At 48.0% G+C, this 26,935-nt stretch overlaps 11 protein-coding genes across 11 annotated transcripts; 6 read left to right on the top strand and 5 right to left on the bottom strand.

Moving 5' to 3' along the window:
* Positions 1–63: 63 nt before the first annotated feature.
* On the bottom strand, positions 64–823 carry N7469_007324 (uncharacterized protein; the record flags this gene model as incomplete). Its single annotated transcript, XM_056646242.1, has 2 exons — positions 64–234; positions 449–823. 2 exons carry the CDS (start codon positions 821–823, stop codon positions 64–66), a joined length of 546 nt encoding a protein of 181 aa, XP_056499683.1.
* Positions 824–1,325: 502 nt separating this feature from the next.
* N7469_007323 (uncharacterized protein) lies at positions 1,326–1,568 on the top strand (the record flags this gene model as incomplete). The annotated part of the gene is made up of 1 exon (XM_056646241.1): positions 1,326–1,568. The coding sequence occupies one exon, from the start codon at positions 1,326–1,328 to the stop codon at positions 1,566–1,568; it is 243 nt and encodes an 80-aa protein (XP_056499682.1).
* A 1,789-nt stretch (positions 1,569–3,357) lies between these two features.
* Positions 3,358–4,122, top strand: N7469_007322 (uncharacterized protein; the record flags this gene model as incomplete). Its single annotated transcript, XM_056646240.1, has 1 exon — positions 3,358–4,122. The coding sequence occupies one exon, from the start codon at positions 3,358–3,360 to the stop codon at positions 4,120–4,122; it is 765 nt and encodes a 254-aa protein (XP_056499681.1).
* Positions 4,123–4,171: 49 nt separating this feature from the next.
* Positions 4,172–5,360, top strand: N7469_007321 (cyclin family protein; the record flags this gene model as incomplete). The annotated part of the gene is made up of 3 exons (XM_056646239.1): positions 4,172–4,312; positions 4,378–4,917; positions 4,989–5,360. The coding sequence occupies 3 exons, from the start codon at positions 4,172–4,174 to the stop codon at positions 5,358–5,360; spliced, it is 1,053 nt and encodes a 350-aa protein (XP_056499680.1).
* A 675-nt stretch (positions 5,361–6,035) lies between these two features.
* Positions 6,036–10,170, bottom strand: N7469_007320 (RNA helicase; the record flags this gene model as incomplete). The annotated part of the gene is made up of 3 exons (XM_056646238.1): positions 6,036–6,295; positions 6,353–9,860; positions 9,934–10,170. The coding sequence occupies 3 exons, from the start codon at positions 10,168–10,170 to the stop codon at positions 6,036–6,038; spliced, it is 4,005 nt and encodes a 1,334-aa protein (XP_056499679.1).
* Positions 10,171–10,390: 220 nt separating this feature from the next.
* On the top strand, positions 10,391–11,313 carry N7469_007319 (DNA 5'-adenosine monophosphate hydrolase; the record flags this gene model as incomplete). The annotated part of the gene is made up of 2 exons (XM_056646237.1): positions 10,391–10,463; positions 10,565–11,313. 2 exons carry the CDS (start codon positions 10,391–10,393, stop codon positions 11,311–11,313), a joined length of 822 nt encoding a protein of 273 aa, XP_056499678.1.
* Positions 11,314–11,794: 481 nt separating this feature from the next.
* Positions 11,795–12,756, bottom strand: N7469_007318 (putative translocon-associated protein, alpha subunit; the record flags this gene model as incomplete). The annotated part of the gene is made up of 3 exons (XM_056646236.1): positions 11,795–12,077; positions 12,153–12,577; positions 12,685–12,756. 3 exons carry the CDS (start codon positions 12,754–12,756, stop codon positions 11,795–11,797), a joined length of 780 nt encoding a protein of 259 aa, XP_056499677.1.
* Positions 12,757–13,212: 456 nt separating this feature from the next.
* Positions 13,213–14,825, top strand: N7469_007317 (CCCH zinc finger protein; the record flags this gene model as incomplete). Its single annotated transcript, XM_056646235.1, has 4 exons — positions 13,213–13,287; positions 13,366–13,509; positions 13,570–13,912; positions 13,984–14,825. The coding sequence occupies 4 exons, from the start codon at positions 13,213–13,215 to the stop codon at positions 14,823–14,825; spliced, it is 1,404 nt and encodes a 467-aa protein (XP_056499676.1).
* A 1,766-nt stretch (positions 14,826–16,591) lies between these two features.
* N7469_007316 (uncharacterized protein) lies at positions 16,592–18,643 on the bottom strand (the record flags this gene model as incomplete). The annotated part of the gene is made up of 4 exons (XM_056646234.1): positions 16,592–16,895; positions 16,956–17,337; positions 17,396–18,308; positions 18,386–18,643. The coding sequence occupies 4 exons, from the start codon at positions 18,641–18,643 to the stop codon at positions 16,592–16,594; spliced, it is 1,857 nt and encodes a 618-aa protein (XP_056499675.1).
* A 483-nt stretch (positions 18,644–19,126) lies between these two features.
* N7469_007315 (karyopherin alpha) lies at positions 19,127–21,176 on the top strand (the record flags this gene model as incomplete). The annotated part of the gene is made up of 3 exons (XM_056646233.1): positions 19,127–19,366; positions 19,700–20,209; positions 20,268–21,176. The coding sequence occupies 3 exons, from the start codon at positions 19,127–19,129 to the stop codon at positions 21,174–21,176; spliced, it is 1,659 nt and encodes a 552-aa protein (XP_056499674.1).
* A 1,087-nt stretch (positions 21,177–22,263) lies between these two features.
* N7469_007314 (cohesin subunit IRR1) lies at positions 22,264–25,877 on the bottom strand (the record flags this gene model as incomplete). Its single annotated transcript, XM_056646232.1, has 2 exons — positions 22,264–25,355; positions 25,445–25,877. The coding sequence occupies 2 exons, from the start codon at positions 25,875–25,877 to the stop codon at positions 22,264–22,266; spliced, it is 3,525 nt and encodes a 1,174-aa protein (XP_056499673.1).
* Positions 25,878–26,935: the final 1,058 nt, after the last annotated feature.

Here is a 26,935-nt window from a genome sequence, read left to right as displayed (position 1 = left end):
CATGACCGGAGGACACAGGGAAGGCTTGTGCGGGAGGGGAATTCCATCGAACCTACCACTAATTTAAAAAGTCGAAAAGATTGGCAAGTGGATGAGACCACCACCGGTTTGTTGATAGGCGAAAGAGTAAGATTTGTAGGGTTTTTTTTTCGATTTGGGGGTGGTGAGGAGGATGGAGGGGAATCTGTTGTCGCAAGAACCGAGAACGAGCCGGAAGAGGAGGAGTCGGTAAATCTAGACGAGAAACCCACGAATCTCAAGTCAGCACAATGCGGATTCTCAAGTTATGAAGTTCAAAGGTAGGAGGAATGGAAGATCTTCAAGATGAATAAAGGACTGTTTGCTCATCGAGTCCGGATCGACCTTGCGAGCAGGTGATGGGTGGTATGGGTGGGCATGACGAGAACAGAACGAAGACGACATCAGATGGAGGAGAGGGTAGACGCACCTTAAGACAAACCAAACAGTATTCTTCACAGTCGCAGATGGTCGAATGACCGAAGACCAAGTGATACGATGGTCGATGAGCGTTGTCGGTGGATGGACGAGGGGATTGTCTTCGTTTCTCTGGCTCTAACGAAGCGCTGCAGCAGTATAGGGTCAGCGGTGGTCCTAGACAGACGAGACCTTTGAGCGGAACACGGTTGATCTCAGATTGAAGTAGAGTAAGAAAGAGGACAATACCCAAGCAAGTGAAGAGTGGGCGACGTAGGAGGGGTGGAGGAGAAGGTCGACTAGATTGGTGGTTGAGTAGAGTTGAGGTGGGTGCGTACGAATGGGTTTCACCTAAAGCGAGAAAACGGCCAGTCGGGGTCGGTGACATGGACAAAGTTGCGCCTTTGGTGGCCGGCGCAGTATGTTCCCCCTGTATTTACAGTGAATATGGACTTTGCAACGGTTCAATGAATGATTTATTTGATTTTCATTTAGATTGGATCCTTTGAATTTTGAAGTTTTGTCCCCCTCGATCTTTGCCAGTGGACCTCTTCAACGTAATGGAAGTCCCGAGATCCGGGTCTATTTCGCAATGCGCACGCCGTCGCAACTCTGCAAGCCCATTGCGCCGAGCGATCTACCCTACTAATCATAAAGAGATTCACGGTCGGAGTGGAACTGATATGAATAGAATCATATTGGATGGTGTTTGACTATCAATTCAACCTTTTCTAGGTCGGTGTAGGGCGAACGATCCAAGTTGCAAGGTCATAGCCAAGTACCTTAGTCGCCTCCCCCTCAGAAGATGAATACCTACAGTATTATTACTGTAGCAACTTGTGTCAAAATGACAAATTACAACCAGACAGATGAGTTGTCATTGATAGCCAATGGAACCAGCCTTGCAATTAGCTTTGCTTCATGCCGTCTGTGGTTTTACGTTCTACGGGCGAGCACCAGGCTTGTCGCACACCGGCGACATTGGCGGTGCCCATGCGATCCGTCGCAAGCGCATCCTTGTCGCATTGTGCTTCCAGGGTATTCTAGGTGAAGGTTTGAGCTTTGCGACCAATTTCGCACGTTCTGAAAACCCGGAGGATCTTCATAGCGGGGAGGAAAAGCATCGGGTGTGACTGGGAGTCGCCCGAAGGGGGGGGGGGGGTGATGGGAGAGGCGAACATCAAACACCGGCTGCAGAGTTGTACGCTGAGCCGATCATCGACAACTCGGACAATCAAAGATTACTGTACCATGTACAGTAAATCAGTCTCCCCTTGGGATCCAGTATGGTCCATATCGCATGACCGAAGCCAGTCTCAGCATGTTTCGCATGATCTGCACCGGCTGAGTTTACCCCTCCTCACCTACGTAAGAGCAGAATGGGAGAGAGAGGATCAACTCCAATAAATAGAATCCAAGGGATTATTCGTGGGCAAAAGGAGGGGCTCATAGGTTACAGAGCATTCTCCCTGGAACCTTGCAGACCCAGAATTAAAAAGAAGAGTGTGTCGCAGGGTCCTCGAATGAAAAGGCGGGGAGGAGAGAAGAGGATTAATTTTAACTACAAGAGTAACTTAATGTAACTTAAATGATTTACATAGTAGATATCCTAAAAGAAAGGACGTTTTTGGATCGAATTACGACAAGAAAAAGACTAACAACGGAACTTTGGAACCGCCTGGCACCCAAAAAAGGGCCAGAACGGGGTAAGAAAACAGCGCTAGCGAATGAGTTGTCCAGACCGATACTTTTTTCCCTTGTCCTTCCTGACCAACCGATGGCGCCCCGCTTCTTCATTCTCCTTCTCAGGGGGAACACAACAGAAGAAATATGGAGAACCCACAGAACAAGATGTTGAACTTTCCACCGCAATGACGAGTAAGAGTGAGGATGCGATTTGGCTGCAATTCGCAAACTTGTTGGACCTGAACTTGCTTTACCGCTTGATTCCGGCCAGTGGGTCACGTGGATCCGCGTACTAGCGCGTCCGGGGCCACCCGTCAGCCTTAGCGGCGATTGCACTCGCCCTAAGAAGTTTGCAGATACAAAAAATAGCGGAATTAGATGAGAAGGTCACCGCGCTATTGAGGATAATTTTTGGTCACTTTCTCATCCCTGGAGTGGGTGATTTTTATGAAAATGCAAAAATGGCATCGCCGAGGGAGACGTGTCGATAAGATGATAACGTCATAGATAAGCCGATAAGCTCGTCAGGCACGTGGATGACATAATCAGAACAAACGATGCAAACTCGACACAATGCGGCATGCGTAATTTTGACAGGTAAGAATGTGGTAATGTAATATTACAGGCATCCTTCTACTTGGGCCTTCACTCAATGCTTTCTCTACTTCTAACTTCAATGATTAAGCTTCATTTTTTCCCTTCTACAAACCCCTCAGAAACTGACAGAAAGAAGAGAGAAAGAGTGAACTCCTCTCAATTTTCATTCGTTTGAATTGCTTTAGACTATTATGGTGATGAATCCCAGACTCCTATAACAACCCTAGCGCCCGTTGTCCGCGGTGACGGGGTGAAACGCCCTTACGGGACGCCTGGACCCCCCTAGGAGAAGTGTTTGTTTTGCTGAGAGGAACTGCAGGCGGGCCCACTCGGCCCTTTCCAACTGAACTCAGCAAAACATAAACAACTTCAATTCCTCTCTATTTTCCTCCCATTCAACAACCACCGACAACCCTTTCCTGCCTTCGCCTTTGTGGCAGTGACGACGACAATATGGATGCGAAGGTAAATAGGTGCTCTTTTCTTTTCTTTTGATTTATTATTGTTTGAATTGCCTACACGTGCGGCAACGCAATGGTTGAGATGGATGTAATGTATAGAAGACTATACATCAGCACACCCCATTTCGTGCAATCGCGTTGTATCGCGCGCCAAGAAGACTTTGATACTGACTAGACCATGCAGCCTCAGCGAATTCGCGTCCGTGGAGACGAGAATATCCCACCGTCTACCCATGGAGGCAAGGTTATTCATCAGCGAAACAAGTCGACGCCGGCGTTGAGCGTGGTGGCCCAGAACGCGAAGAATGGTGCTCGACGAGCATTTGGAGATGTTAGCAACACAAAGGATCTAGGTCGATCCTCGCGCGACGACTCCGCCATCCATGGCAAATCTAATATCCAGGTGGTTGAGAGCAAGGCCCCCTTGGCTCAGCCAGCTCAACGCCCATTATCGATATCTGGCATCAAGGGTCTTCTAAACAATGTAACTACGAAGCCCATGAACCCCGCTGGAAAAGCTCAAAAACCACAACCATTAAGGAGAAACAATACCGTTTTCCGCGATCAACAACTCGAGCCTGTCACCGAACGCGAATCATCCAAGGAAGTCCCTCAGCCTGTCCGCCGCAGCGCCTCATCTGTCGAAACAATGGTTGTGAAGAAAAATGAGGTTCAAAAGGAGGAGCCCGTAATTATTGAAGAGCCTGAAGCTGAAGTAGAAAAGGTGGAGGTCAAGGCGAGAGACGAAGCGCATAAGTCTGCTGTATCTGATAGCACTCTCTCTGATCACGAAGAGACTAAAGCTTCGTCTCAGTATACCAAGCTCTCAACTGTTCCTGAATCTCATTCCAACGAAGCCGTCGCTGTACCAGCTGAGCTTGACGCAGAGGATTGGGAGGATGATGAGGTCGACTACCTCCCCCCCATACCTTTCACGCACTGATAACACTACTGGTGGTACTACGAATGTGATCTTCCCTCGGATTACATCTATGACCAAACGACAAATGCTCCAGGCCAAGAGTATTGTCGATGAGTCTCGAACAGAAGAAGAAATCATCGAAGACTTCTTCGACTCGAGCATGGTTGCAGAATACAGCAGCGAGATCTTCCTACATCTCCGTCAAAAAGAGGTATAATTGACATGCTTGTATCATTGCGTTACTTCACTTCAAAGATACTGATTATTTACACACAGATCGAGATGCTTCCTCTTCCCGATTACATGGCGAACCAAGCCGAAATTCAATGGTCCATGCGCTCGGTCCTCATGGATTGGCTTGTACAGGTGCACTTCCGATTTGCCCTCCTCCCAGAGACCCTGTTTCTCTGTGTAAACTATATCGATCGGTTCCTTTCCCGCAAAATCGTTTCACTCGGCAAGTTGCAGCTCGTCGGAGCCACTGCTATCTTCATTGCCGCCAAGTATGAAGAAATTACCGCCCCTTCGGTTCAAGAAATCGTCTACATGGTCGATGGAGGTTACGATGTGGATGAGATTCTGAAGGCTGAACGTTTCATGCTTTCAATTCTTGATTTCGACCTCGGTTGGCCTGGCCCAATGAGCTTTCTTCGTCGCATCAGCAAGGCTGATGACTATGACCTGGAAACTCGAACTGTCGCCAAGTACTTCCTCGAACTGACCATCATGGATGAGCGATTTGTCTGCACACCTCCAAGCTTTGCTGCTGCGGGTGCACACTGTTTGGCACGGCTGATGCTGCAAAAGGGATGCTGGGTATGATCATTCCTACCCCTTTCTATCCCTTGTCCTCCTAACCTTATTCCTTGCTAACTCTATTGTCTTAGACACCCTCCCATGCATACTATAGTGGCTATCTCTATGAGCAATTACAACATGTCATGTCGACCATGCTCGAATGCTGCGAAGATGCTCAGCGTCATCACCAGGCCATCTTTGAGAAGTACTCCGATCGCCGCTTCAAGCGCGCTTCTCTTTACGTTGAGGCCGAGGTTCACCGAGGCTTCACTCTCCTCGTCCAACTTCACTCAAGAATCCTCGCCGTCTGGACGGCTCCGAGAATTACTGAGTTTTCGTCCCCCATTTCCAAGCGATACATATGCTCGATTCTTCGTCAAATCACGTTCATTACCCATTTTCATATCTCATTTCAAGCACTGCTTTCAGGGTTCAAGGATGGGGTTCGGAGTGAATCATGAAATTGTGTATCGACCGGCGTTTCTAGTTCACCTTCTTCTGAGACATTTCTTTACTACTACTACCCCTTTTTCAATCTTCACGACATCGGTATGACTTGACGCCATGTGCCGGACGCGAGGAGTCTAATGGTCGGGAGGCGTTTCGTACATGGTCTGCTTTCTCCGGCGTCTTTTCTTTTTCCACCTTCTTCTCTTTGTCTTCCCATTCACGATACATACCTTTTCCTTTATGCGTTGTCTTCCTCCGTGATGAAGCATATCTCAATTTCAGTTTGGCCTGCGGGCACTACTCTAATCACGATCCTTTGCTTATGTTCGCTTTCCTCAAGTTGCTTCTCCTGTTTCCAGTCATCGCCATATCGCATGATCCGAAGTATATTGCCTCAGGATGTCTCTCTTTGCATGCATTGCTACGTAACTCATATTACTAGGCAGATATTGCACAAGGACATAGTCTTAAGGGGTTCAATTCAGTGTACGATGCAGTATGCCTGTGTATCTGTAGATTGCCTCAGCTGCCCCTATAAGTATCACACGTCCACAAGTAATGTGCCGTAGGGGAAAATGACATGCACCTTTGATCTATAGTCAATGGCTCTCGTGAGCTGTATCTATTATGCACCAACTCCCTAGATCCAACACCTCACTTTGGAAACCAAATCTAACCAAATCACATCATTGATCAAGCCCATTGAACTCAATCAGTCTCTTTACGGCCTCAATCACCTTATCATCAGCGCCCCCATCAGACCCAAGAGCCGCATTATCAATTCGGGCCGCAAGGGCTTCATCCAACATTGTCCGAAGACGGGAAACTAGAACACCGATACGGGCCCAACCACGTAGTCGAAGCCAACCATCGACGACCAGACCGCGGCCCATTGTATCAAGAGTAATAGATCCGCAGAAAAGCAGCAAAGAGTATGCGTTGAAAGCTGAGTGGCCCGATTAGTCACAGTCACTAGAAGGGTTAAAAGTCAGAGAAAACTTACGGGTGAGATCGCGAATGAAGACCTTGCTCGTGGCCATCTTAGTGAAATAGCTCAAATAAGCCACTGAGCTTGGATATCCCTGTGCCGAGAAAAGGATAGAACTGGGATGAATAAAGACACGACCATTCTCCTGATTGAAATATTTGATCGTTCGAGCATCAGGATCAACCTCAACCGTACCAGTAACTGAACTAGCGAATTTCTTATCGGGAAAGGAAATTTGAGCTACTTGCGGCTGGAAAGCACCCGCTACCAAAGCGCGTAGTAAATTTCGATTCGAGGCATTGCGGTTCCAGCTCGTCGATGCGTCTGTGTAATCTACTGGTAAGATTCCGGCGTCTTTGAGAGATGTGACGAATTGCGCGCGATTGGATGAGATATCTCGGAGAGTTTGGTGAGAGAGAAAGTTCGATGCACACCATGTTTGTGTTTGCCAATAGCCTTGGGCACGGGCTCGTTCAGACCAGGACTGGTAGGCGAATAGGTCTGTAAGAAGATCTCCGTCGCCAGGACGAGAGAAGGATGTTTTGGCAGAATCTGCTTCTTCTCTTTTCTCGCGGGGAGAAACAAATGGACTTTTCACTGTTAGAATAGCAGCAATTGTTAAACAAGGTTCCATACAACCAAAGATAGAGCCGTAGATCATTAATTTTGCACATCGGAGGTCGGCTGGAATCATCGATAGGTACCGACCCAACGCCGTCAGGGTGCTGTGATCCATGGCCCCGATTCTATGTAGGAAATTGAGAGCACCCTCGACGGCAATGCTCTCTGGGGGAGTGATTGTGTTCGCCAGGAAAGTGGCGACATCGTCAATGCCCTTCATAGACTTCACTGATAAACACAATTGTTCCAAGGGAACGCGACGAATTTCCGGATCAGGTCGTTGAGCCATGTTTGACTCGGCCTTACGAGTGTATAGCTTGTAGCATGTACCGGCACGGACACGACCTGCACGACCGCGGCGCTGTTTACATGCTGCTTGTGATGCCCAGACCTCCTGCAGACGAACCATGTTGTCCTTGGGATCGTAACTCGTCTCTTTGACTCGACCAGTATCGATGACAGCAACGACGTCCTCAATTGTAATTGATGTTTCCGCCACGTTTGTGGCTGCAATAATCTTTCGTTTGCCTTTCGGTGGTGTTTGGAAAACTCGCTTTTGTTCACCCGGTAACAAGGATGCATGTAATGGGAGAGGGTGTGCATTGGGAATCCTTCTGATGGCCGTGAGACATCTTTCGATTTCCAGAGTACCCGGCAAGAAGATGAGAATCCCACCCGGTTTATCACCTAATTGATCATCAATGTATTCAACGGTGGTCGCAATCAACTCGTAGTTGATACCCATGCCCACACTTCGTAAAGCCTTGCCTAATGATTCCTCGCCCCGCGGTGCATCGTCCTCATAGTTCTCACTCAACTCGGGAGCAAAGCCAGTGTATCGTATAACATCATCGAGATAATAGTCGTCAACTGGAAATGTTCGACCAGGGATATTGACTAGGCCGACCTTGTCACGGCCGCCGAAGTAATTCATGAAGATGTCCGCATCAAGTGTAGCACTCATGAGAATGACCTTAAGGTCCTTCCGGTAACGCAGGACATCGCGGAGAAGAGCCAGGAGGAAATCGGTATCCAAACTTCGCTCGTGAACCTCATCAACTACAACGTGGGAAACATCCGACAAAGAACTTGCTACGTTGCCATCGGCATCGCCACCAGACTGGATCCGGCGTAGCAAGACACCAGTGGTCACAAATGTGATCTTCGTCGTACCCTGCTTGGCCTTTGACTCTCCCCGAATCACATATCCGACTTCATCTCCAACAGTAGCGCAACGCTCATCACTCACACGGTCAGCGAGACCAAGAGCTGAGATTCGACGAGGTTGAGTACAAATGATATTTGCGGCGCCTCCAAGACCACGCTTTATCATGTCATCTAGAACAAATTGTACAGACTGTGTACTCTTACCACTACCAGTCTCACCGGAGATAATGGTGACTTGGTTCGAGTTGACAGCTTGGATGATAGCATCTTGAGTGTTCCACGCAGGTAAGGCTTGTCGTTTTTGTGACATTTCGACCTGCGCTGCACTGGCTTGCTTGGCCTCCCAGGCCTCCCGAATGGTGACACTTTGGGGCGAATTGGCTTTCCAGTCAATGCCCCTGCGCTGTTTCCGGCCTGATCGTGCAGGGATCTCTTTGGTTTCAGTCGATAAAGATGAAGCAGTCACTGCAGAGATTTCTCGCAGTCTTCCAGGATTCTCCATGATATCAGTAAAGTTGACTTCCAACCAGTCCAAAATGTTGAAGACCATAGGCTCTCCGCTGAAATTTTCCTCGGCATGCTGTACTGCTCGACGAATTGCGCTGAGTCGAATATAGGCGGGTATACCTTTCGTTTGGATGATGATGACTGGAGGAGTGGTTGGATAATGAGTAGATGGCTCATGGAAGCGGATTGTGGTGTTCTCAGGAAGCTCCGGCGCTTCGCTCTTAATTTCGCAGACCTTGTCTGAAATTCGGGAATAACGCTCGCCAAAGATGGCTTCAAGTGTCTCCTGCTCCTCTTTCCAAGCTTCAGTATCACCGTCAGGTATAGACGCAGATGCAAAAGCTGCTCCATGGGTCAACGTGCTCTGCAGATATTCTGCAGCCGCAAGTTCATCTCCCTTCTTGCTGTCAAGAATCAAAGAACACAGATCTACTGGGTAGCCAATTGAAGCAAGTCTCTTGATTTTTGCCTCGCGGGCAAGGTCCCCAGCTGCGAGGCTGACTCCAGCAGAGTAGCCTTCTGGTAAACTCCAGCGCGGCAGATCATCCTCAGGAACATAGACAAGCAGCCACTCTAGCACCTCTTCACGATCTTTACATTCGGCCACAGCTTCCTCAATATGACTGCGGCGGAATCCAAGTTTGGAGAACTCTTCCACGATGTCCTGGGACTCTTTTGGTGGGATCTTCACACCATGCGGATTCCAAACAGTATGTTGACGCAGGAGACTCTCAATATCACGACGGATCCGAGCACCCATGTCCACTTTAGGTGCCTGTGACCAAATGCGTTTGCTCTTGTTATCTCCGTTTCCCAAGCCAATATCAACCGATGAGACCTTCTCTTTAGCTTGTGCCTTTTGGCGCTCTGCTCTCTTCTTTTCCAGGTCGGCAGCTGCACTTTCACGCTCAAGCTTAGCTAAGAATGGATCCGCTTCATAGAGCCAGCCTTTGCCTTCTTTTGTATCAGCCGTCTTGATATCTGTGAAATCCTCTCTCCATAATTTCTTATACGTTGGGGGAAGCATCATGTGCAAGTTGCGCATATTGCATACACGGAAAAGCGCAAAGGCGGCGGCGAAATGGCGGGCTTCGAGGGCTGTCGATTGGGTCGCGAGCTCTTTATGCGATTGGGGAACTTTCATTGGAGGAAGGACGGTTAATTCTTTAGTTTTAGGATCGATTCGTTTGAGGGTCACAGAGGATAGAAAGCCATCGCGAGATTGGATCTGTACCATAGAGCCACTGATTAGTATGTTGAGTTCCCGCCAATATAGAGCTTCTACGTCAATGATATCTTACCATGCCATACTCCGGCTTTTCCCATTTTTGTTTCTGACAATGCTCCGATAGCATATTGACTGGTAATTTGCCCGTCCATGATGCGCCACCAATAACCTCCTTCACAGACGGTTTCTTAGGCTCCTCGGAGCCACTTGGGGCTGGCTTCTTGTCAGATTTCTCCGCAGCAGCCTTGGCCTGTTTAGTGCCAGGCTTAGGACCACCTCCACGGTTATCGATCTTCTTTTTGGGGCCCATTGTTGCGCACGAAGAATGTCGCTGTTCACCGCGCAGTTGAATCGCTTTTCAATGGTCCCGCACTAAACCGCATTGGGATTGCGGGGAGTGAAAGCCGCGGATTTCGACGATCTTCACTCTTTTGCCTTGCGACAACTCCTTTCTTCAGCTATTCGTTTGACCAACGCCGTTTGTCCCGATGTGACTTAGTGAAGCTATAAAGCCACCCTTTATGCCCGCCATGGAGCAAGAATCTACCGGAAATGGGTCTGTATCCAAATCGCATAGCGGCACGGCAGAGAAGAGAAACGCCTGTGAGTTCATTACAACAGGATGAATTGACGAAGAGCTTCAATCTCAAGTTTTTCTTGTCAACAAGCTGAATAATGAATAACTGACTTTCGATCTTGTTTAGTTACCGAACTAATGTCTTCCCATCCTAAGCAACCTAAACAAAACACAACTAACCCGAATTCCGCCTCCCTTCGAAAGCCCTATTTCGGAGGCCGCGATGGGTTAGGGGCTTATATTGCAAATCCGGAGGCTTATCCACCCAATGTTGTGATCTACCATAATGCAGATTTTGTTGCTATCTACGATATGTTCCCAAAGTCATCGCTCCATCTGCTACTTCTCCCTCGCGACAAAACCAAATACCTTCTTCATCCCTTCGAAGCCTTCAAGGATGAAGAGTTCCTCGCCAAAGTGAAGTTCGAGGCGCAAAAGCTTCGCTCTCTAGCAGCTGGCGAGCTACGGCGTAAATATGGGAAATATTCGGCTTTAGAGCAGGAAAGGCAGAACGCCCTCAATGCTGATCCCCCACCAGACGAGCTACCCCGGGGTCGAGACTGGGACGTGGAGGTGATGTGTGGGATCCACGCAGTACCTTCAATGAACCATCTCCACGTACATGTCATTGCGGTGGATCGTTATAGTGACCGTTTGAAGTCTCGAAATCACTATAACAGCTTTGCCACGCCTTTCTTCGTGCCCATTGATGACTTCCCTTTATCTCAAGACGACCCTCGGATATCTCCCACGAGTAGCCATTATTACCTAAATCAGGACTTTGTCTGCTGGCGTTGTGGTAGGAATTTTGGCAACAAATTTACTGAATTGAAAAAGCACTTAGAAGAAGAGTTCGTACAGTGGAGGCAATTGTGATCAGAGGTCAGCCTTATGAGTCGGATATCAGCCGGTCTACAATATGTATACTATGGATGTAGTTAGTAATTAGCTACCTCGCGATGATATCGATTACGCTGATTTCTACAATCTGACATCTGAGATTTGAATTTGCGCCTTCAGCGAAGAGCCAGGCTTGTTACACTAGTGTGTGTGATGGGAGTTTGAATCAAAATGGCCAACCATGTTCGCAAAAAAAAAGGCCCGGTTGGGTTTAATTGTTATACAAAACTCCGATTGTCCTCTGAATGAATTTCAAAGACTTTGCAGAGTCCAGCTCGGGTTCGTAAATGTACATGCTTGTTTGAATTCGCTCATGTTGAGTTATATGCCTTCTCAGCACACACTCAATATTCATCATTCCAAATCAATAGCACCCAGCAAATTGCAAAGTGGAAATCTCTAGTGCTCCTATTCCCCCATGTATCAATCCTTCACCAGCTTCGTGCTTGTGCATAATTTATGCGCGGGGCTTCTTGCTGCCCTTGACTTTACGCGCCTCGGGGCGGTTGATATGGTGGGAGGGGATCCAGTCGGCATTATAAGTAGTAGCGGAGGCGACGGCGGGGCTAGAGCTCTCCTCGACAGAGGGGGTCTCAGGACGCTTCGCGCTGCCAGCGGCACGCTTCTCACCAGTCTTGCCACTCTTACGCTTCTGGGGGAAGTAAGGAGCGACCCAGACAGTGTAGAAGAAGTAGACAGTACCACCGAAGCAGGCCAGGAGGAAGAAGTACAAGAAGATGCTGGTTATGATCAGTCAATATTCAGTCCCGCCAGGATTATAAAAAGTTCGAATGGCAATTCAAAGGGGGTCTTACATTTGGGGGTCAAAGATGCTAGTCTCGGGCTCCACAACGCTCACGGTGCCATTGAAGGCCTGAACGGTGAAAAACTTGCCCTCACTGTCCGACAGAATAGCGGCAATGTTCAGACGAAGATCCTGGGGGTGCATTTCGGTGGCGAAGCTATAAGGGATGGTCTCCTTCTGGCCAGCAGGAACCTCAACACCATAGCGAGTGGCAGTCAGGTTGCGAACAACCTTGCTCTCCTCCTCCAAGTTCCAAAGGCTACCTCCAAGGAAGTTGACAGTGACAGGGTTCGGCTCGTCGTTGATGACAGAAATCAAAGCCTCAGTCGGACGACCATTGACGAGCTTAACGCCAAAGATCTCGGAGGCAGGGAAAGAAGCCTCAGCCTTGACAGCAAGGTTGGCAATCTCAGTCTCCGCGACAGTCTCAGCATCCTAATTGAAGAGAAAATAAGTGTCCAGTCAGCCAATTGAATCCATTTTTGAGTCGTGAAGAGTCATGCGAATCCCAGCGAAGAAACAACCCAGGAGAGGGAACTTACAGCAGCAAAGCCGGTGCCCACGAAGGCCTGGAGAGAGAGAATAGCCAGAGAGAGGAATCCGAAACGAGTCATCTTGAAAGCCTACGAAGAACAAGGTAGAAGATGGAGAGGTACACAAGGAAGAGAAGGTGATCACACGTTGCAATTTAGGGTCGGTCCACTTGGCCGGGGAAAATGACTAATGACTAAGCATCGCGTCTCCCCATTTGAGATTCGAAATTTTCTATAAAAAAAAAGAATAAAAAAAAGTGAAAAAAAGGACCAAAGCGATAAAGCTAAAAGAAGGTAAATTCTCCACTTGATCGTTTTACAAAGATTCAAGAACACGCTAAGAGGATTTCATCTCATCTTCTTTGTAGACAGGGTTAAACGCCGTGAAGATCGCGCAAGCGCCTACTTGTTCTTGGGAAACTTTATGACAATTTCGTCCTAAAAGATCCAACTCTCCTTCACTTATTTTCCCCAACCCACTTTTTTTTTTGGCTAAATCACTTCTTCTCTTCCCACGACATAAAAATTTCCAGCGCAATGGATTCAACTTCTTATCTTGATCGATATCGTTCATTAAGTACGGTCGATCAGCAGAAAAATCAGCTCATAGAGGTATGGGACCTGTTGGAGTTCTCTCCCTTCTTTCACATGCGGCCAGGCCAGCGCTAATGCGATTCTATCATACGATAGGAGCTCCTTAAACGAGTGACCGAACTTGAGAATTCCTTCCAACAAGAAAAACTTGATCATGAACGTGAAACGCGCTTCAATCGTGATATTCAACTTCATGAAATGGAGTTGATGCAACAGATACACCAGATCAAGTCTATAATGGTGAGCGCGGCGGTGAGCCAACACCTGAACGTGCGCTGATACGTTGTCTCGCTCCTCCAGGATCGAGAACCTTTTGTGATCATACTGTTAGATGGAGAAGGTATCATCTTCAAAGATGAATTTCTCCAGCAGGGCGAAGAGGGCGGTCGCAATGCGGCCAAGCAGCTTTCCATAGCTCTGAATACTTATCTGACGACAAACCTGTCGAATATTAATGTACCAAAGTTATTGACCAAAATTTACATGAATGTCAGGGTCTTTGGCGAGATGTGCACTCGGAGTGGCATTGTCGCAGACCCTTCCGGGATTCATGACTTCATCAGAGGCTTCAATGAGACTATGTCTTTCTCGGAGATTGTGGATATAGGATCGGCCAAGAACACAGTTCTCGATAAGATGAAAGGTAAGTTGGCTATTGATATCATGGAAACCGTCATGAGAATTCCTCAGCTTATGTTCCTTGCGCATCCACAGAGACCCTCCAAGTCTTCCTCTACAACTGCCATTGCCACCAGATCTTCTTGGGCTGCCCGTCAAATACCGAATACACAAACTTTTTGGAGGATATATTGAAAGAAGGCGACCTTACTGGTCGTATCTCTCTTGTGGAGGGCGTTACGTTCGAGAAAGAGTTGGAGACAGTGAAGAATTCCTACCGGATCGCCAAGTTCCCAGAAATTTTTCGGTCCTCCAAACTGGCTCCGACTTGGGCCCCGGCTTGGAAAACCACCCATACTCTGCCGTCAAGGTCCTTGCTCACACCGTCTCCGTCGCGCCAATTCTCAAATCCCCCGCCTCTGTCGCGCACTTCAACCAATACCAGCTTTTCAGGTGCCGGGGCTCCTTTGACCGCTGCGACCCCCAATGAAGTGTCTGGGTCTCCAGACGACTTCCAGGTTGTTCGTCCCAAAGCAGAATCATCCTCTGCCCCGGCCAAATCAGTGGAGAGGAATAAGTATGGACAGCGCGTGGATCGTCTCGATTTTAAGAGCATCCCGCGTGATGAACTAAATCGATTGAAGAAGCTGAAGCTGTGCAACTACTATTTCTTGCTTGGAGAATGCCCTAATGAGGAAAATTGCTATCACGATCACGACCGCAAATTAACTCGGCAGGAACTTCATATTCTGTCGGCTATCGCGCGCATGACGCCCTGTCGCTTTGGTCTGGAGTGTGATGATCCAGAATGTATCTACGGTCACCGTTGCCCTCAAAGTGAGCCTGGCAAAAAGACTTGTTTCCGAGGTGATAGCTGTCGATTCGAGCCAGTGGCACACGGCATTGACACCAATATCGTCAAAGTGACAAAGGTTTAAATGTTGATCTTTCGATTGCCCTTCGTCTCTTAAAAAAGCCCCTTTTGGCTTTATGTCATTTTTTCAGTCTTCCGGAGGTTCTTTCTTCTCTTTTCTGTTTTCTCTTCTTCAATAAAAATGCGGCGTGTTTCGGTGTACATGGGTTTCTGTAAGTTTCGTTGTGGGTTAAGTGCATCTTAGGGAATCGATACTTCACTACTCGTTACACGACATATGACTCTACCCTTTGTGCTACAAATTTTGGTATGTGGGAGTTTGTCCTGATCATGCTTTAATCTCTCATGAGGTTATTAAATCTTCCTGAGATACTAGCAGTTCGGGCTTTTCTTTCGCGGATTTGAAAACGGCGTCTGGACTTTAATGGGCGGGAATAGATATCATGCCTTGTCCACAGGGAATGTGGTATTATTATGGATGTCTTGAACTCATTTAGTCATCTAATTGTTTGATTCTTAGATGGAAACTTGTATTAGTATCAATTAGAATATGATTTGATTATGCAAAGCAACCCCTGAGGACACGGCTTGAACTTCCAAGCTCACCGAGCCACGTATACTCTGCACTATGCATGCAGCCTTCGCAACAAGACAAACGACGGCCATTGAAATGTGGTCATGGATTAAGCAAATAATGAGTCGAGGCCACACGCAGGTGCAACTGCCCAGGAACGCTGTGTCCATATGCGAAATACATGCATTTCAAGTCGGGTTTACGATAGTTGCAACCACTGAATATAGCAATCCCGTCGCGGTTGCTGTGGCGTGAGGAGGATCTTGCATACAAGAAGGGCAAAAAAAAAATGTAGCCGTCCATAACAGGAAGGCTCAGGATCGATTTACAATTTGCAAAAATAGTCGTGCCCGGGATCGAACCGGGAACCTTCTCGGTGTGAGCGAGACGCCATGACCATTAGGCCACACGACTTTCCATAACACAAAACTTCAATTTTGGCATATATGTTTCAGGCATGCTTCCCACCAGAAAAATCGATAGCTTTCAAACGTCATCTGACATAGTTGGTACATAGTTGGGCAAATGAGCCATAGGTAGATTAAACACTGAGTTTGGACTGAAATTGTCTTGGGGCCAGATATATGGTTTAAACAAATACGAGTCTGTATAGATTATCTTAAAACGATAGGGGTTAAATACATTCTATTAGCAGAGTCCTCAAGATGGAGCCTTGGAGTACATTTTGTCTTGAATGGTTTCAAGTCAAGCGCAGTTCGTAACTACATAAGTCCCTTATTTGGAAATTGTATTAATAAGCAGTCGTGTGGCCTAATGGTCATGGCGTCTCGCTCACACCGAGAAGGTTCCCGGTTCGATCCCGGGCACGACTATTTTTTGTACAGTTGTCAGCCATCTCCATGTATCGCCTGCATTCTCTTTTTTGGAGCCTCATTAAGTCGTGTTCTTCTATGTGTGGCTTGTGTCAAACGTGAAGATTCCGCCAAACCAGCGTTCAGAAACAACACTGGCCCAGACCTAAGGCAGACAAGCTACATATTGTCTCAACTGGGATTGCCTGTGAGGGTACCTTGCCATTGATTGCTACTTGAGCTCCAAGTCTCTCTAATTGAAGCAAAGATTGAACAGAAGGGTTTATCGGGCGGTTTTAAAGCAGTGCAAATAAACGGAGACGTTTTATCTTATTTCAGTGCTTCGTAAAGTTTTCTTTCCTTTCATAACAGCAAAGGTGTAGTTCGCCAAGGCATATAGACAAACTCCTCGCGACACCAACCCAAAATAATATCAAATGTAGTCTATGAATGGATTGTGGTCCCAAACATAGCAAAATTCCTGTTCCAGCCCGAACAACCTGGCTGGCTGCACATGCCCTCACTGCCATCAATAGCCATGGCATCTGGGTCCTGATAATGATCACACTTCACCCCGTACTCCTTGATACAACAGACAAAAGGCACTGAAGAGGACTGGACCGGTGCCCATGATTCATCATTCCCATTATCGGTAGCAGCGGCTTGCTGTTTGCGTTCCTCAAGATTGCCCCAGAGAATGAAAAGCTTCTCTCTTAGTTCATTTAGTCGATCCGGATTGTTATGCAGACTGCGGATCTATCATTAGCCTGCTGAGACACGGATTCCATGCTCGTAAATCAGTACTTACTCATCGGGATCAAGGTTTAACAGATGAGTGCCTTCACCACCATAGACAAATATTTTCATGAACTCCCTAGGTTCCTGTTTTGGATTCGAAGGTCCTGTCCCTGCTACGAGCAAACAAAAGCACCATTCCCAGGTAGTGTACTTGGGACCTAAGTCTTCCTCTTCGTTATCATGACCAGTTGTAGAGTTCACAGGAACCTGTACAGCAAAGTCCTCTAGATTTGGAGGATAGAAATCGACCACTCGAACCTGAGGGCGATAGCACACATTCTGAAAGGGCATTTTATAGGTGACATCGCCCGATATATGATTAAGGTGGGTTTCAGCAGATAGAATAGAATCGAGATCAAGGTGAACTGGGATCCCGTAATCACGGCATTTGACTATCAAGCATATCAGTTCTAATTCTCTCTTCGAGTGGGATCACAAATGGTTGCTTACTGGAGAGGTTGGTCTTCGTTCGTGCACTTGGCTTTGGTAATATTGTCTGGCCTTCTTCGTTCTTGACTTCCTTTGGCTTCGGATTATTCTTTTTCTGTTTCTCGGCCTTTTTTTCAGCCTTTCTCGGGTCTGCGCTTGGTTCGCCATGGATCTTCCAGTAGGCCCTGCGGCGCTCCATAAGATCTCGTGCGCGTTCATCGTATTCGTCTGAAACAATATTGATGTGTATCTTATTTTCAAAGCGCTTATCTCTATGAACCGCAGCTTCAATGCCTCCACTACGGTCATCCTTGACATGTACATATGTAAGATGAACAAGGCTGCCCTCTTTGACATACTCCCGGGCAAAGCTAGCATGTGGCTCCCAAAGTGCGACTTGAATTGATAATTGGCCCCACGGGCCAGGCCAATTTTGCTTTTTGCGGGACAAGTAGCCATACTCATCCCCTTCAACGCCAGACTCATTGTCGTCCTTTCTAATGTCAATAAGAGACGTGTTGGTTGTGTAATCTGTGAGGTAGATCAAAGTTTTGTTACTGTCATAGGTATTCATCTTGACTACCTGGCCCAGTAGCTGGGTCAGCCGGCCGACTTTCACATCTTGAATTAGAGAGAATGGCAAGCCTGACCATTTTTTGGCTGGAGCCGAAGCTTGACTATATGAGCTTAGCGGTTGATATGTAGCTGGCGCCGGGGTTGGAGACGGCTCCAATGCCGGAGGAGTTTCCTCGCCCCTTAGATTTGCAAGTAATATGGCCGCTCTTTTCTTCTCATTGGAATCTGGCTCAAAAGCGATGGGCCCACGACTGATTGACAAATTCCCGCCAGATCCTGCCTGTGGTCGAAAGATGGCCCAGTAAACCGTGTCATTTTGAGAAGCGACGCCAGTCGGCTTACCCTGAAAGAAACTGACCTGCGAATCAACTCAGCAATCCTTCTTGATGACTTTACCAGTGCCATCATTCCATGCCCAAGAAGTGTAGAACGTACACGAAGATTTCGAAGTAGAATCACATCATTGACCTGAACCATTGGAATCACAGCCTGGTTGTCATTGAAATATTTGACTTTAAGGCCGCCTTGCCAGGTGGGAGTATCGAAATCACAGTCTTTGATGGTGAACGTGGCGCCGTAAGAAGACCCTCGAGTCTTATGAATATCCAATTTGTCCACCACCACGCCAATAGTATTTACCCTTGCGCGAGACGAGCATGCGGCAGCGATGCTGATTAAATCGGCTGGTGCCATTCTTGAATATTTTCAAGGCATTCAGAGGTCCTCAAAACGCGTGAACAACACCCCGATGGGGGCTCGGCCAATTGTAGAAAGTTTGGATGTATCCAAACCCATGCGGCAGAATAATAGACTGAGCTGAGCCTTGGCGCCGATCAATGAACACCCTTCATATTCATGTGGGATGAGACAAATTCCCCACGACTATGACAGGATAGCAAAAACGTAACAAGGAGAGAAAATAGAATTAGTCAGTAGGGAATGGTTCTTTGAGGATCTGCCAGGGAAACAAAGCCACGAAGAAAGCAGCGACAGTCAACGGGGAGTGTCACATGATTCGCCCCCCCCTCCTTGCACACACGAATCCTTTCTTCTCTCCTTCTCCCCCCACATTTCTCTCTCTCTCCCTTCTCCCATCCTCAGCGCGCCCTTTCCACCCAACAGATTTTTCTTTCTTAAGTTTAATTTTTGAGGCGCGCTTTCTTTTTATCTGCAAAAATGGCCGAACGTTATATTCCAGAGCACCGTCGGACGCAGTTCAAGGCCAGAAACCAGTTCCGCCCCGATGAGCTCCGCCGCCGCCGTGAAGAACAACAGGTTGAGATTCGGAAGCAGAAGCGTGAGGAGAACCTGGCTAAGCGACGTGGTATCCAAACCCGTGATGGAGGAATCGGTGTCGGTGATGGCATGGCCGCCGCGACTGAGAGTGATGATGAAGCCAGTGCTATTGAGAGCGAGGTAAGTTTCATGATATACTTTTTTCATTCTTTCTCGATTGTCTTCTTCCGACATCAATGCTTTTTACCACCATTCTATTCGATGGGCTTTCTACAAGCTCTCTACCTATAATCCGAATGGATTCGAGGTTTCTTCCCTCCCCTTCGATGATGCCCCAAGTTCTTTGTTTTTATGATGCGATCATCAACATGGAATTTTTTTCACCGCCCTGTTGCCATGGGGCCGACCCCTCCAACACGGACCATAATAACCACGACCCCACTATGTGTTTTTTTTTTTCTTTCGCGAGTGACAATTAGAAATTACAAAGAGCTAACGTGATGGATCCTTTAGCTCAATGTCGAGCTTCCCCAGATGGTGAAGGGGGTCTTTTCCGACCAAGTCGAGGAGCAAATTCAGGCCACCACTAAATTCCGCAAATTGCTGTCCAAGGAGCGCAACCCTCCTATTGAGCGTGTCATCGAGACTGGAGTCGTCAGCCGCTTCGTCGAGTTCCTGCGCTCGCCCCACACCCTCGTCCAATTCGAGTCTGCTTGGGCTCTTACCAACATTGCCTCCGGTTCCGCCCAACAAACTCAGGTCGTTATCGAAGCCGGTGCCGTCCCTATCTTCGTCGAATTGTTGGCCTCCCCTGAGCCCGATGTCCGCGAACAAGCTGTCTGGGCCCTTGGTAACATTGCTGGTGACAGCCCTCACTGCCGTGACTTCGTTCTGGGTGCCGGTGCTCTGCGTCCCCTGCTCAACCTTATCAATGATGGCCGCAAGCTGAGCATGCTCCGTAATGCTACCTGGACCCTGAGCAACTTCTGCCGTGGCAAGACCCCTCAACCTGACTGGAACACTGTACGTTTTCTTCCTTTCTTCCTTTTTCCATCTTCGATTTTATCTGACTTCAGCCTAGATTGCCCCCGCTCTTCCGGTGCTTTCCAAGCTCATCTACATGCTGGACGATGAGGTTCTGATTGATGCCTGCTGGGCCATCTCTTATCTTTCCGATGGAGCCAACGACAAGATCCAGGCTGTCATTGAAGCTGGTATTCCCCGCCGACTGGTGGAGCTCCTTATGCACGCCTCGACTTCCGTTCAAACACCCGCCCTCCGTTCCGTCGGTAACATTGTCACCGGTGATGATGTCCAGACCCAGGTTATCATCAACTGCGGATCACTGCCCGCTCTGCTCTCGCTTCTGAGCTCCACCAAGGATGGCATTCGTAAGGAGGCTTGCTGGACTATCTCTAACATCACTGCTGGAAACTCTAGCCAGATTCAGGCTGTGATTGACGCCGGTATCATTGCTCCTCTTATCAACCTCCTCGCCAACGGCGACTTCAAGACCCGCAAGGAAGCCTGCTGGGCTATTTCCAACGCCACTTCTGGTGGTCTGCAGAAGCCTGACCAGATCCGCTACCTTGTTTCCCAAGGGTGCATTAAGCCCCTTTGTGACCTGCTCGCTTGCCCCGATAACAAGATTATCCAGGTTGCTCTGGATGGCCTTGAGAACATCCTGAAGGTCGGCGAGATGGACAAGGAGGCCGGCCAGGGTGAGGCTCGCGTCAACCGCTACGCTCTCTTCATTGAGGAAGCCGGTGGAATGGAGAAGATCCACGATTGCCAGAACAACGCCAACGAGGAGATCTACATGAAGGCCTATAACATCATTGAGAAGTACTTCTCCGATGAGGAAGAGGGTGCTGGCGATATCGATGAGCTTGCTCCCCAGCAAACCTCTACTGGATTCGCCCTTGGTGCTGGCCAGCAGCAGCCCGGTGGCTTCAACTTCGCCAACGGTGGTGACTCGATGGATATGTAAGCGGCTGCGTTCTCCCGTCGCTCTAGCCACCCTACACTTCGCTCGTGTCTAGTTTCTGGGCCTGTAGTACCGGTCTAGGTCACACGAAATCAATTCGTACAATATGGGTATCACATACGACGCCAAGTGCACCCTATCACGGCGTCTCCATGCCTAGTGCGAGTTGCCCAGCGTGCCGTGATATTAAGGATCACTCAATTTTTTTTCCCGTTCTCCATATTCCCTGTTTGTCTCCCCGTCCTTGTCACGATTTTCTCATTCACACTCCCCTTTCTCCGCGCCCCATTTTGATTTACGATAAACAAGATTCACCATCATGTAACCCCTCGCTCCCCCTTTAGCATCCTCATACACAGGCGTATTCGTTTCGAAGGATCGGATTTCTCTCTTCTTTCTATGTTAATGTCACCATCCCGTTCTATTGGTACCTCTGGCTGGGTTTATAGATCCCGAAGGAAGCAACCTTTGTGTGCTGGCACCAGCAACGCTATCAAGGCAATGCTTATAATCGTGGTTCGTTTTTAACCCCTCCGACATTGTGTTGATCAAAGCAAACAACGTCTCTGGTGATCATTGTCAATCACGCTCCAATCGGTAGTTCCTTTTGCAAATTGCCACGGGAAAAAATGTCAAGTCTTCGCAATGGATCGCATTTATCCAATATAGATACTGTAATAGATTTATCAAGTGGCTATCATTGCTAAGCGCATTGCTTTGCATTCTTGCACCTCTTGAGATTTGCCGAAATGAACGAACAACGAGCGAGGTAGAGACTGACTTATGGGGGATTTGAGCCGGGCTACAAGGGCATCAAAAGTAACGTGACAGCTTATTGTCCTCTCGAAATCGGACGGCTATAAAACACCACAAGAATTTGATGTACAAGGGAAAATAAGTGAATGACAAAGCAAGTTGAGACAATACTATACTGTCATACATATACTACTAGTAAGCTCGATACATGGTACTGTAGTAAAGAAAATTTAGACATCAGAAAAATAAGAAAGATAAAGATACAGGCTGAAAAGTTGGATACTGAAAAACCACACATCACATATCAGAACACAGATGACCCACGAGAAAGCAATCAGTCACCCATTATTTCATCTTCATCGGGATCAGGACCACGGTTTAAATCTTCATTGTCATCATCCACGATCTCGTCCTCGACAAGCTCTCGCGCCCGAAGGTCTTCCTCGTCATCCTCTTCAATCGGATCATCACGATCGCCCTCCTCCTCCTCTTCTTCTTCGTCATCCACTCGCTCAGCCGACTTAATGTGACTGCCTGGCGTTGGTGGTTTCTCTCCCGCCTGTGCATTTTTGACGGGTTGCTTCCCCTTGTTGCGTGGCGCACTGCGAGGTTTACGCTCTTCAAGATAGGACAGGACTTCCCGATAATTTTGGCCGAGGGAAGTCTTGTTACGTAGAAGACGTTTTTTCAGAGACCCACGTTTTGAGCCTGATGCATCAATGACGCGACCAATTATAGCAAGGACAAGCTTGCCGGTAAGCTCACATAGACGTTGCTCGGCGACGATGCTGCTGCGGAGTCTTTCCGTGATTACAGTCGCATCTTCTTCCTCGTTGTCTTCATCGTCTTCGGGCTCGTCTTCGGATTCGGGGTCATCATATTCAGCCGGCTCGAGTTCATATTTGGCTTTCTTCGCGAATGTTCCCTCGGCAATACTGTGGATCTTGGCAACGAGAGTTTGAGACTCGGAGGGTATCTCGTGAACGAGACTTTGGACTTGGAAAACGACATCCTCGTCGTTGCCAACGCCCTGGCCAGCGTTTCGCAGCGTGCTGAATAGTGTTTGAAGGTCCAGGTATGTTGTAGTCGCGGTAAATCGTAAGTCGTCGAGGCCTTTCAGCCCTTTCATGATATCCAGTAGTGTAGATGAAAATGTTTCACGACTCTTTGTGAGCGCTTCAAAATATGAGGTGTTGAACGTAGCTTTGCCTTGGCTCAAGGCCATCGACAGACCCTGAACCTTCCACATGAAATAGAAGAGTAGGGTTTGTATGCTATTTGTGACCAATTCAGCCTCTGTCCGTGCAATATCTTCATCTTCATCCTCCGGGAGAAGAGCACGCTCTGTCAGGCGAATGAGTGTGTTAAATGGAACCTCTCCTTTGTCCTTTTTGGATTTTGCGCGAGGGACAGTCTCCAAGATTGCTGAGCAGTCCATGATGGCAGAAAGCTTAGAGATACGGGTCACGGTATTGGTCAGATCTGTGAGGGCTGGATCGGGGATTGAAGCGCCTGCTTGGACTTCCTTCTTGCGACAAAATGTGCTCAGATTATCGATCATGTCTTCCCACAATTCCTGAATCTTCCCTTCAAGAACCTCTCGCATTTCGTCTGAACTTTTGGCATGCAGGAAAGCGACGCTAGCCTCGGCCAAGACATCTTGGTCAGAGTGAGTGAGGAATTGTTTGTTGATATCATTGAGCAAAGATGTGTAAGCAGTCGCATCCTTTTGCATGTCCTGAATGGTATCTAGATCCACCCAATGCTCCAGACGGAGAACCGCAGATGCAGCTTCAGGGGCAGAGCCAAATTTATTTAGCAGCTGCGGGATGACCTGGGCCAGATTGTGGGAGATTTCTTCTTGAAGTTCGGGGATTTTCGCGGTCAGTGCCTTGACTTTGCGTCCACGCTTGTCAATGTCTGACTTCGCAACCTCGAGCACGCGGAGCTTTACTGCCGCGCATAGGACTTCAAGAAGAATTCCTTCTTGTCCTTCCTGCATCTTGTACAGGTTCCGAATAACGCCAGTAGTATCATCCTCTGGTGGATCATCGGCGATTTGTGAGTGGTCATACAGGAGGTATCCGGCCAAAGACTGCCACTGTGAAAGCTCTTCCATGTGAGGGTAGATAGACTCAGTCGCAAGAACAAATCGAGAATCGACGGGGGCACCAGAAAGCACCTCACGTGCTGTGGTAGGGACGCCGGGATCTTCACTTTCTTGTCCGTCATAAGATTGGACCATATCCACAAGACACTTAAATTTAATCCACGAGCGCTTTGGTGAGTCAAACTCGTCCTCATCGTCATCAGCGAACATCTCGTTGATATCATCGCCGACTTCCTCCACTAATGAATCAAACGCATCCTGAACATTAGCAACAAAGAAACCGCCCGCTGCCTTTCTGACTCTAGGGTCAATATCCAGCACCAATTGGCCAATTGCATCAACGTCGGCGGGCTCGAGGAAACCGCCGTCACGCAAATGGCTCAAAAGCTCAATGGCAGCAACTCGTACGTTAATATCGGCATCCTGGACTGCGACTTCCACAACACGTTGGCGGAAACGCTCGGTGAAAGAGTTGAGAGCAGCGATATTGTCTTTGCTCTCGTATAAAGGTATCAGTTGGGTCAATGCAACCATTCGAGCCTGAGCAACGGTGTCGGAGAGTGTCCAGCCAAGATAGCGCAGGGACTGTGCTTCAAGGAACATCTCTCGGTAGGAACGAATCCACCGACCTAATGCCGACATACAATCAGCTCTGATTGTACCGTCAACATCGCGAAAACGGTGGACAAAAACAGTGTCAAATCCATCTTGAATAAAATCATTGAGTTGTTCGACTTTCTGTTCGCCCTCGGAGACGGCCGTCTGGATCGCTTCTATACGGCCCTTGTTGACTGCTTTCTTTTTCTTCTCATTCTCAAGTTGTTTCCGAGACGTTGTCACAGTGGATGTTACCTCCTGGGCAATATCGCAGAGTGTACTCATGACAGCTAGAGCAATGACTGTGGCAGTATGTCTGAAGGGCCTGAATTTTGACGTCGACATAGAAGACAGCCAGATTTGAATATTTTCAAGAAGCGCTTCTGTGGTATATAGAACTGACGAATGGTGGAATGTCTGTATGAGTGCAGCGACAAATTCTTCGAGAACTGGCTGAAATGCTTTGAATTTCCTGTCGTGGGAGATGAGGGGATAGTCGGTGACTCCTCCTTCCTGATAGTCGCTCTGTAGATTTCTAATGTGGTCGGGTGCGTGGTCCACGTTTTCCATATCATCTTTGCTGAGCTCTAATTCAGCTCCAGAGCAACGAATAATGAAGTTGACAAGGTCCCGCATAGCACTCCAGGAATCACGTTGGTATAAACTCAACCATTGTGCAGCAGCAGTGTCGGCATTATTAGTTTTTCCAAATACCTGGGCTGTTCCGCAATCGTCAGTAAATGAAGGCCAACATTGCCATATCTTACCCCACAAAAGATTTTTTTTTTTTTAAAAAAAAAAAACTCACCATAAAGTCCATGCTCTCCTGCCGCCAGATCAGGCCGAACCTTGGGCATGCGGGGACGCGAGGTTGGCTGTCTGCCGTTAAGAGCAGGTCTGAAAGCAAGTCGTTTGCCAATTCCGTTGCCAGCTATTTTAGGCTTCTTCGCAGCTCGAGGCCCTTTCTTCGTCGGGGGTTTTTTGGCTCGAGGCTTGCGGGATACCCGTCTTTTGGCTCGTAACTCCTCCTCATCCGGGTCGTCATCTTCGCTTGTGTCATCACTATCTGACTCCGATATATCGTCATCGCCACCGGGCTCAAGTACATCGCCACGCTTGCGCTTCACGCTGGCAGAATGTGTGCTTTGCGAAAAGGCTTCGGGACGGCGCGTCATGCGACCTGATTTACGTCGGTCCTCGACAGGGGTGGCCGAGGGGCTGCTTGGATTGTCCACTTCCATGGTGGATGGGAATTGTGTGGTTGGGATTCGCCGACAGTAAAAACGGGGTATTCGCGTCTATCAGTCCCGACTGGTGAATAAAGACGGGGATTGGGAGGTTTGGACGCCAGGTCAAAACGCGCCCCGTGAAACGCGCCGTGCGACGGCAGCAAATACAAATCGGCAAGTCGATGCAATGCGATGGATGCGGTCGATTGGTCTGGCGTGTTCGAGATCAAGTAACGCGACTGAATGCAAAAGTTGTCAAAACTCGAACAGTCTCCTGGGAGCAATGGGAAGACCAATTGATCGGAGGGCGGGGGTTCCAAAGAAGCGTGTAAAGTTTACAAAGTCGCGTTGTGCTTTGGTGCCTTGATGCCTTACCGCCTTGTCATTGATATTGATGCCATATATATCAGGCAGTGAGTGGATGTAAATGGGATGGTTCAACAACCAAGTAGTTAATTAGTTACTAGTTGTTCAACTAACTAGTGCTTTACAGCCAAATCTTTTGAGACCAAGAGTAATGCAATTACTTCAATCGAATGTTGGGTTGATCGTTGGGAGCAGTGTCTTCCTCCAGGGATCCTATATAACGTGAAAAGCCCCCGAGTACTCTTATGGAACAGAGTCAAGTTAGTCAAGTTATGCTAATGTCAATATTAGACTGTTATATCTAGTGTTGACATTAAAATTTTTCCCGGGGAAAATTGGAGCCACGAGGTCTTGATCTTGTAGCATCTAAGAGGACAGGCACATACTACGAGAAAATCCGTATAGTAGCCAATCCCGCTTCCAAGATTAACAATGATTTTCTGCAATGATAATATCCCGCAATACACAGTATATTTGAATAATATCAGGAAAGAGTGATTGCCATCCATGTCTGTGTATAAGGCCTCAAATTCAGTCGTATATCAACTCTGGCACTTGACTGATTGACCGAATGAACCCGGGAGGGTTGATATACAGCGAATTATGTAGCAAGGTCCATTGATGCAAGTAATCCTTACTATAAGAATGATTGTATGTACCTGAGTTGATAAGCAACTGTGTCGAGGTTCTGTAGTCAAGTCCCA

The sequence above is a fragment of the Penicillium citrinum genome, assembly GCF_028827155.1.
Source record: "Penicillium citrinum strain IBT 23319 chromosome Unknown utg000006l:1.0-3011923.0:1.0-3012962.0, whole genome shotgun sequence".
NCBI classification, from domain to species: Eukaryota; Fungi; Ascomycota; class Eurotiomycetes; order Eurotiales; family Aspergillaceae; genus Penicillium; species Penicillium citrinum.
The sequence above is the reverse complement of the archived record's forward strand: the minus strand, read 5'-3'. Positions and strand labels throughout refer to the sequence as shown.